We start from the raw sequence: 10,491 nt of genomic DNA on the forward strand, positions 1-10,491 counted from the left end.
GTGTGTGAGTGCCACGTCGGGTGCTGTGGCCCAAGCTCACGGAATGGCACAGCATGTGGCCATCTGCAGAGACCCCTCAGGTTGTCACACACCAGGACTTCAGAAAAAGCTCCTGGTAGGAACCAGCAGTTAGCATAATGGCTATGTCACTGGACTCTCACGTAGTCGACTGTGGTTCGCGTCTCGGACCCGGTGGCTTAGGACTCACGCCGGGCACGTGTGCGTGCATGCCCAAGATCCCAAGAGGAGAATGGAGGAGAAGGGATTGCGGCATGGCCATCCCCCCTGGGGGGTGATTTCTCAATTTCTCTCTCTCTGTCTCTTTCTGTCTGTCTGGCGAGTGCATGCGCCCTATAGCGAAAATCTCTCCCAAAAAAAAAAAAAAATAGAAAAGAAAAGAAAAAGCTCCTGGTAGAAGGAGGTTACAGAGCAATGGGAGAAGGGGATGGAGTGGCAACGGTGGTGGTGGGGAGCAAGGGGAAGCCGACGGATGGGGAAGAGAAGCTGCCGTTGGAGCAGTTTGTGCTTTCACAGAGTTATAAACTCAAGGACATAATCCAAGACATTCATTAGGAGCAAAAAAAAGTCAAGATTTTTTTTTTCATGTTTGGCTCAAACGGGTTCTACTACAATCTAAATGGTCTGCTCACCTGGGCCCCCTCCCATAAAAAATCACCAAAGGAGACTCAGGAAATCTCCTGGTTGGGCCTGTGCCTGCAGAGTGCCAGGATGTCTGAAAGCTGGGCACCTTCTCACGTGGCGGCCAGCATAGGCTTTGGAATGTCTTACCTTTGGAATTTCTTTCCCAACGCCCCTGGAAAACTGATTTGCTCAAGAGAGTCCCCAGGTTCAAAGAAAATGCTGTTTGCAAAAACACCGTACCCTCAGTGCACAAGCGTACATGTGCCCCCTTAAGGTGTGGGTGGTACAGACTGGTGACATATGCAGAGGGCAGGCCTCAGAGTTGCCTTCCAGGGCTGCTGTCCCAGAGGCCCCTTCTCAGCACCAACCACCGTGGAGAGATCAGCTGGTGCATCCGAGCGTGTCTGTGTGTGAGTGAGAGAGAGCCTGGAGGCAGCAGGTGGGCCAAGGGACCAGCAGGAGGATTTGATTATTACTGCCTAGAGGCATCTGGTGTAGAGGAGCCGAGGTTTGTTGTGGCTAGTATACCCGGGCAAGGAAAGAGGAACTGAGAAGGAATGGGAGAGAGCTGTACAAGAAACATGGAGGCAGGAAGGGGACCAGCAGTTAGCGTAATGGCTATGTCGCTGGACTCCCACGTAGTCGACCACGGTTCGAGTCCTGGATTCGATGGCTTAAACTCACACCGGGTGCGTGCACATGCGTGCCCAAGATCCCAAGAGAATGGAGAAGGGATTGTGGCATGGCCATCCCCCCGGGGGGTGATTTTTCGCTTTCTGTCTCTCTGTCTTTCTGGCAAGCACACGTGCCTATAGCATAAAAACTCTCAAAAAAAAAAAAAGAAAGAAAGAAAGAAAGAAAGAAAGAAAGAAAGAAAGAAAGAAAGAAAGAAAAAGAAAAAGAAAAGAAAAAAGGAGAAGAAGCATAGAGGCAGGAAGAAGGAATTGAAAGAAGAGTGCAGCCTAGCTCCCTCATAGCTGGCTAGCTGTTCTTCAATGTCTTCCCACCGCATGTGGAAAGACTTTCTCTTCTGTGACATCTCAGGTCTCTTTCTGGAATGTAAGATTTCCCTGGCTCTGCTGGGCTGAAGACATCAGCCTCTCCTTGGGGAGGCGGCTCCACACAAAGAGGACACAGTAACTGAAGAGGTCAAGCTGGGACCTCCTGACCTCATAGTATCTAAAGGAAAACGCAGAATTTTAGGGGCCAGTTAGGATCCCAGGAACATAAAAGGCTAAGGAGGGCCCATGGAATCGCTTACTTTGTAGCATTCACCAGACTCAAAATAAAATGGAAAAAAAAACCCCAAAAAGTAGTAAGCTGGAGGAGACCTTGAGGTACCTATTTTGCCTAAAGAAAGGGTCTAACAAAAAGAATAAAACGGAAACCTAGGAAGGAGACTACATGTTTCTCAACCTAACAAGAGGAAGCCAGGGCACTCTATTACAAGGCCCCCTGGCGGGTCCTGTTCTACACATAAGCTGCCGCACACCTGGAGTTTCCGGTAAAACTCAGCATTGTGTGGGCTCCATGCGCCCCCTGGTGGTATAAGCGTGACTCTTCGAGGCTGGCCCAGACCAGGATAATTTGTACCGGGAGCATCGTAGACCAGAGTACATTCTCCAAGTCTGGTCTACACTCTCGCAATCTAAAAGAATGCACATAAACACCATCCAGATTATTGTGTGTCTTATTTCAGAAACTATTTCTCCACTCTCCTATTATTCCTGTGATGCTTCCAGGTGGCTTTTAAACATTGTTTAAAGTTCAAAAGGCAGAAAACAAACCAGAGAAAAGTTTTAAACTGAATTACTTGAAACAATGCCTATAGCACAGAATATCTGTCATCCGTAAGCAGGCTCTTTTTCATGTACAATCAATAATAATAACAATGAACAATAATGGTGTAAGTATTGCTTTATGCAATCTTACATGTTTTAAAGAATATTAAGAGATTTTAAAAAGCTAATTTATAACATTTGTATATTAACCTTCTTATTTACCATTTTATATCTCTCTCCCGATACCTGTGGAGTCCAGTTACCATCTGGTGCCATTCTCTTACCCTGTAAAGCTACATTTTCGCCCTTTGTTTTATTCTATTATTTTTAAATTACATTTTCTATATTATAGGTCCAAAACGTATTTTATAGGAATTGCTTTGTTTTTAAATGAATTAAGAGAACAAAAGGACATTTGCAATTGTAATTTTTAAAAATATATAATTACTTGAAAAATATATACACATATGTATATAATTACTCACCTACTTACATTTATCAGTGCCCTTTGTCTTTTTTTGTGGAGTTAAATTACCAAATAGTAATTACTGTGAGAAGGAAAGTGAGAAAGCAAGCCACCATGTTCGGGATTTGAACTGCAGCTAACCATGTGGGAGTCCAGTACAACCACCACGCCACCTGCTGGCCCCATCTTCATTTTTGAGTGATATCGGGCCAGCAGGTGGCATGGAGGTTAAGGGCGCTGGACACCCACATGACTGACCATGGTCTGAGTCCCAGACCTAGCGGCTTGCTTTCTCACTTTCTCTTTCTCTCGCTCTCTCTCTCTCTCTCTCACTCTAATTCTGTCCCTCTCTGGTCAAATTTAAATAAATAAAGTTTAAAAAAGCACAAAAAACCTAATTTAGAGATACATTCCCTGGAATTAGGTTTCATGAAGAATAAGCTGGATCTCCAATGTTTTGGGAATGTTGTGAGTCTCAAACATTGACAATTCTTTCTTTGTTTAATGTACCCTGTTCCGATTTTAATTAAACTCCAAATTTTGCTTTATAAAAAAAAAAGAAGAAGAAAAATGTGGACATGTCAGAAGGGGCAATAGGATTTAATGGAGTCTGGGACTCAGGCCTTGGAGAAATACAACATAGAAAAGAACGTCGTGACCCATATCAAGAAGGAGTTTGACAAGAAGCACATGCCCACCCCCACCCCGGCCTTGCATTGGGAGGAACATCTGTAGTTACGGGAAGTTTGAAGCCAAACACTTCGTCTTCTTCAGCCTAGGCCAAGAGGTCATTCTTCTGTTCAAAGCTGGCAAAAAGTATGAACTGTGATTCACACTTTTAACTAGGGATCCATCCAAACATGAAGGCTACAGCCTAAATTCCAAATACTAGAGGCTGAAACCTTCAGTTCTGCTAAAGGGAACACCTCAAACTTTAAAAATGTATTGTGTTTTGCATTAACACAATAAAAGGCATTCTTTGTACTAGTTTATTGGTGTTACAAAAAATTAGAAAAAATAGCTTACATTTGTATTTATTTTCTATTCCACACTTCTTTGCCCTTTTTGACCTCTCAAAAACCATTTTTTTAAAAAATAAACCTGTTGGAGATGTGAAAAAAAAAAAAAGTATTTGGAGACTTCCTAGCTATTATTCTATTTTAGATTTTTAGTTTAAGTCCACAGTGACCTGAGGGCATATTTTGTGACTTCCATCCATTTATTTATTTATTTTACTTTTTGGAGAGGTTTTTGCTATAGGGTGCATGCTCTCACCAGACAGAGACAGAAAGCGAGAAATCACCCCCCCCTCCCCGGGGGGGATGGTCACGCTGCAATCCCTTCTCTTCCATTCTCCTCTTCTTTTGTGGAGTTAAATTACTGTTTGGTAATTTAACTTATTTTTAACTGGATGAATTTCCTTCATCTTGGGCATGCACGCACACGCGCTTGGCATGAGTTTAAGCCACTGGGTCCAGGACTCAAACCGTGTTCGACTACGTGGGAGTCCAGCGACATAGCCATTACGCTAACTGCTGGTCCCCACCCTTTTATTTATTAAGGTGTGTTGATTGGTCTCCTATCTCAGTGAATGTCCAGAATGAGTTTGAAAAGAATGTGTGTTCTGTTGTTGAAAGAAACATTTTATAGAGGTCAATACTGTACAGTTTACTAATGGTTCTCTTCAGTTCAAGTGTCCTTAATGATTCTGTGCCTGCTAGATTGGTCAATGACTGATTGAAGGTCATTTACATCTCCAACTTTACAGTTTTATTGGTTTTTGCCTCATGTATTTTCTGCTGTGTTGTTAGGTGAATATATGTTAAGAATTGTGTTTTCTTGGAGAATGAACCCATTTATCATCATGCAATGTCCCTCTTTAGCCCTCGTTTTCCTTTCTCTGAAATACAGCTGCTGCAACTTTCTTTTGATTAGTATAAGCATGATTTATATACTTTTCTCTTTCTCTCCATTTCTTTCCTCAACTATGTCCACTCTACAAATGACCTATCAAAAGCAGGATTTGTTCGATTTTTGGTTCTAGAATTTCCTTTTGATTCTCTCATTTCTCTGCACGGTGGATACTTTTTTTCTCCATTGAGGCTTTTAGTATATTAATCATAATCACTTAAAATTCCCAATCTGATCATTCCAACATCCCTGCCATATCTGAGTGGAGTTTTGATGCTTGCTTTCTTTTTAAACTATGCTTTTTCATTTCTTGTCTTTTACTTTTGTCAAATGTTGAATGTGATGTATTGGGTAAAAGGAACTCCAGTGACTAGGCCTTTAGTAATGAGAGGGTAATGTGCGTAGGAGCATTCTGTAGTCCTATGATTAGGTCTTTTGGTAAGCCTGGATTCTGTGACTATGGCCTCTCTCATTTAGAACAGGAAGGCTGGAAGGGGCTGGGGTTGGACCTTTCTTTTTTCCCAGTTGGCTAAGCTCTGGTAAAACCCAATGCAATTTGGCTCTAGCCATAGTTCCCCTTGAGCTCAGACTTTTGTTAAGGAAAACAGAATTCTTTGGACAGATTTCAAAAATGGTTACTTTCCCCAACTCCTGTACAAGGAGATTCTTCTTTGATATTCACTGTGAAAAACTGGTGGGAGTCCTGGGGGTTGAACTCACAAAAGCGTTACCTTCCCATATCGCCACAAGGCCTGACTTCCAGGAGTTTTTCTCTCAAGTTCGCCCATCCTCAGTCTCCAGCGATTAGTCAGTTACCCTTCAGGTCTTCTTACCCATGTTAGCTCTAGCACTGGTTTCTGGGCAGATTCTCCTCCAAGGAAACTGATTTGTACTAACCTATGTCTCCTGTTTTCAGGGCAGTTTGTTCTGTGACCTTAAGTCTCTAATGGATCAAAGAAGAGTTGTCAGTCTTCCAACTTTTTTGTCAGATAGAATGATAGTGACAACTTCCAAACTTTTTACATGTCAAACTGGAAACTGGAAGTCCATTACTCTGCTTCTAAAGAAAACGCCAAACAATTCTCCAGACACTGGTCGTACCATTTTACGTGGTATCAGCAATGTGTGAGGTCTGGTTTTTCCACATCCTTGCCAGCGTTTGGTATTGTCCCTACTTTTTTATTTTAACTCTTCTAATCGATAAGTAGTGATACATTAATGTGGCTTAAAGCTGCATTTGCCTAATAGCTAGCGATGTCAAATATCCTTTTCATGTGCTTATATGTCATCCATGTATTTCAGTAAAGTGCCTGTTTTGCCCACTTGCTAGCTGGACTGATAGGCTGTACCTTAGCAACGGGCTAAGGAATGAATTAGCTTTCCAAGAGGTCCCGGTTTGCTTATGGAAACTAAAACAGGAGTGTGGAGACTTTCTCAGGCCAATATATTTTAACAATTCTAAATATGAGCCTTTTGCCAGATAGGTAGTTTACAAGTATTTTCTCTGCTTGTAGGGTTTTTTTGTTTTACCTTTATTTTTTTAGGATTTTGGTCATGGGGTGTGCACACGCTTGCCAGAGAGGGAAATCACCACCACCGCCGCCCCCCTGGGGGTTGGGAGGATGGCCATGCCACAGTCCCTTCCCCTCCATTCTCCTCTCTGGATTTTGGGCTCTTGCAAGCTGTGGGGTCTGAGTTGAACCTCAGTCAGTCGTGTGGGAGTCTAGTGCCTTAACCACCGTGCCACCTGCTGTATCCATTGTTTTTACCCTTTTAAGAAGATCTTTGGGGAGCAAAAGTTTGTAGCTTTGACGAGGTTTATTTGTTAAGTTTTTCCTTAATGAATATTTTTTGGTACAAACTTTTGAGAACTATTCACTAGGTCTGAAAGATATTTTCCTAAAAGCTTTAGTTTTATATTTTACATTTAAATCAATGATCCATCTTTGAGTTGTTTTATTTTTTTCCCTCCAATTGCCAGACAATTTATGTGCTCACCAGAGACGAAGAGACAAGAGAGAGGGAGAAAGCACCCTACGGGGTGTGGTCATGTCACAGTCCCTTCTCTTCCATTTCTCCCATCCCGTTGGGATTCTAGGCATGTACAGATGTGTGTCTAGTGCTTTTCAAGCTGCTGGGGCCAGGATTTGAACTGCAGTTGGCTGGTTCCCTTAACAAGTAAGCTATGGGGCCGACTCTGAATGTTTATATAAGGAGGTTTAGATGAAGGTTCTACTTATTCTTTTCGTTTTGTCTATGTAATTTAATTGCCATCTTAAACTAAGTCATCTACACCATCTCTATTATGTATTATCATCACTAGATATCAGTTTACTTTTTGGTAATGCTAACCTGCTGGAAAAAAAAAATACAGGTTTTGACTGGGGGGAGAAGCAGGGTGATGGGGAGTATTGCAGTTTAGACTTGAAGCATATAGAACTCATCATGAAAAAACCAGAGGTAGGACAAGGCTGCCCAAGACACTGTGACTACAAACAAAATTGGTAAAAGTAACTCAGTTCTGCCCTTGTTCTGTGACTTCACATCTCTAATGGATCAAAAAAGAGATGATTGTCAGGTTTTTCGGTTTGCCTAGGGATCAGATCATAGCAAACCCAAAGTTAAAAAAAAAAAAAATCTAGAGGATCAATTTGCATGTAAATTATGCTAAAAAATAAAGAATACCTAAACCAGTGTTTCCAAAATTATTTGTGAATTACCTGAAAAAAATGTGCCATTATCTGTTTGTACCCATGGACTACTTCTTGATTTTGGTTTAAGCAGAAATAATAACTTCTTTAATATGTTTGTTTAATGGTATCAACACTATCATCAGGTGATACTTTGAAGACTGGTTAGCCACAATGTAAGATTTTATAAATAAAACAAAGACTTCTCAGATTATGAACACTATCATTTTCCTACATGAATATGACATAAAATCACTTCTCGATTTTACTGTGAGAATTTGGATCCAGACCTATTATTCTTAATAGAAATCAGAATGAATTATTAACATGTTGCCTCCTAGATGGTGAAAAAGGAATATGGCTAGGTAGCTGGAAAGGAAAATACATGACAATGTTTATAGCAGTGTTCACATTTTTCATTAGAAGGTATAAAAGATATGCTATCAGTACTGTTCCTTTTGTGTGCACAAGAAACAGCTGGGAGGTATATAGATCTGTACTTGACTTTCTTTTTAAAAGAATTATTTTATTTCACTTTATTTATTTATTTACTTATTTTAATTTGACCAGAGAGGGTCAGAGAGAGAAAGCGAGAAGGGAAGCCACCAGGGCCAGGATTCTAACTATGGTTGACCATATTGGAGTCCAGCGCCCTTAACCACCATGCCACCTGCTGGTCCCTGTACTTGACTTTTTATCAAGATTATCTTCCATCAAATTACTTATAACCAGGTTTCTGCAAGTCTAAAATTTTCTCTCCGCTGGATAAGAGTATGTAGTGGGAAGTTCAATTGATAATATTTTGATTAAAAAAACAAATTATAGTCAAGCTGTCTTAGTCTTAAGGATTTCTGGATTTCGTCCTTGGAGGAGGTCAGGATCTTCCCAAGGCCTGGGTCCTCGGATATTCTTCCAGTCATCAAAAGCAGAATCCTTTATTTTCTGTAGAACCACAAAAATTAAAGGAGATGTATTAGTGTATAAGCCTATGGTTCTGATTAGGACGTCACTGAATAAATAAATCAGTGGAAGGAATCCAGGGGACTTCATTGATAATGCTAGCAAGTAAACAAGATATCTCAGCAAGATATTTGAAGAAATATCACATTTATCTTAGAATTTAGAACTTTCCTTATTTGCTGTTGATATTAATGACTATACCTTTTTCTTCATACTAAGATTATAAAAGGAGGGGGAAAAAAAAAGTCCACATGCTCTATTTCTGAGAGCACCAAACAGGGCAAGAAGCTGAAGTAAAAAATCCTAAAGTTATGCAAAACAAAAGTCAAAACCTAAAGCTAACCCAGCATAATAACGACTAAGAGGATTAATATGGGTGATAGTAGAAAATGAGAACAAAAATGAAGACCCTAAAGTTTTCTATAAAGAGGAAAAGTCATCAAGATGACTTGTCTCGCACCTGAGAAATAACCCCTGGGCGTGAAGATGAAAAGACTTTTCCGAGAGCTACCCTGAGCAAAAACCCCTTTGAGCACTGAAGACTAGTTACAACTACGGTCTGGATCTTCCTACCTTCATTTAGTCTGAAGCATTTCTCAAGCCACAGGTATGATAAAAAGGAAGAACATAAATGTTTCTTCTCCTACTGACCACCACTTTGACAGTAACTTTTACACATTTGGTGCTTTGATCGTTCTGGAATAATTGAGTAAGATCAGAAATATACTCAAGATAAACAATTTTTCCTGTACTACTAATAATTTTTACTTTAAGGCAGATAGAACTAGTCACTGACTAGTAAGACTGTTATGAATCGGAAACTATTTTAATATACTGTACCTCGTACTCCGACTCTAACGATATTTTATTTGTTTTCAGTTTTTTCTCCAATTCAGGATCAATCTGTAGAAAAGAAAGAAGAGCTTTTAAGTCTGTTAGATTCAATTTTCAATTTTAAAAGTTATAGAAGAAATGACTGAGAATGTATGGCCAATTAGACAAACAGCAAAATCTCTATTATCCACTCCAGTCATATAATGATAACTAATGTACTACTAGCATCATTACTACAACTATATATATTATTTTTGAGCACCTCTTATGTGCCAGTATGTAACTTACATTATCTTGTTTAATCCTCTCAAAAATCTAAGCTGGCCCTTTTGCACTGCAGTTAAGTGCTGTGCACCAGGAGCCTGATAAGAAACAAAGATAAATTGAGTCTTACTTAAACTACAATCAAGTTATGACCTAGCACCCTTCTGCATGATATTAAGGGGATCAGACCCCTACTGTATCTATCTAGCAGAAAAAAAGGACAGATCCATCCAGGAGGCAAACAATACCATGTGGAACCTCTACAGATGGTGTTTACAGTGTCCAGTATTAAATAAAACAAATGAGGCATATAAGACAGAATCACATAATCAATGACAAAAGAACACCTACAGTTGACCTTATGTCAGAGACAGAACTTCAAAGTAACTATTGTGGCGAGCACTGCATACGGAAGCCATCTTGAGCTATCCGCCATCTTGGAAACCATTAGGCTTCACTTCCTCACTGAGCAAATCTTTTCTCAGAAATCATGTGACCAACCGTTCTCCCAGGAAGTGGTTGGGTTTCTAGGCAACAGGAGAGATCCACCCACATCAATGATTGGTTCATGCTGTTCTATCTCATTTGCATTTCAGGCAACCAGTTGGTTCCCACCAGCTGTATATAACTCGCCATTTCTCCTCAATAAACGGAAGTAGACGGAAGAAGACGACTTGATCAGCACCTTGTAGTGTGTGTGCGTGTGTTTGTCCCATCTCTCACTCCTTCCCCAAAGGAACCTGTTCAACTGTCCCACGGGCCAGGACAACTATAATTCATATATGTCCAAGGCATTCAAAAAATAAGATACCATAGACGATTTCTCCAGAGTGTCAGAATACATAATCAAGAATTAAATGGGGCGTGGTGGCGCCCGCCCTATGGCAAAAACCTATGGAGGCTGGAGGACTGCGGCATCAAGTCCATCTCACGGCCCCCCTCC

General features: G+C 40.7%; 1 protein-coding gene across 1 annotated transcript in view; it reads right to left on the bottom strand.

Moving 5' to 3' along the window:
* Positions 1-7,696: 7,696 nt before the first annotated feature.
* The window catches only part of COX16 (cytochrome c oxidase assembly factor COX16), a 14,235-nt gene continuing 11,440 nt past the window's right edge, over positions 7,697-10,491 (bottom strand). The window contains exons 3-4 of the mRNA XM_006167952.3: positions 9,291-9,353; positions 7,697-8,432 (exon numbers count right to left, since the gene is read on the bottom strand). Coding sequence (XP_006168014.1) covers positions 8,316-8,432; positions 9,291-9,353 — 180 coding nt within the window. The 3' untranslated portion in view covers positions 7,697-8,315. The remainder of the gene's footprint in view (positions 8,433-9,290; positions 9,354-10,491) is intronic.

Source organism: Tupaia chinensis, unplaced genomic scaffold, assembly GCF_000334495.1.
Source record: "Tupaia chinensis unplaced genomic scaffold, TupChi_1.0 Scaffold145367_1, whole genome shotgun sequence".
Lineage (NCBI taxonomy): Eukaryota > Metazoa > Chordata > Mammalia > Scandentia > Tupaiidae > Tupaia > Tupaia belangeri.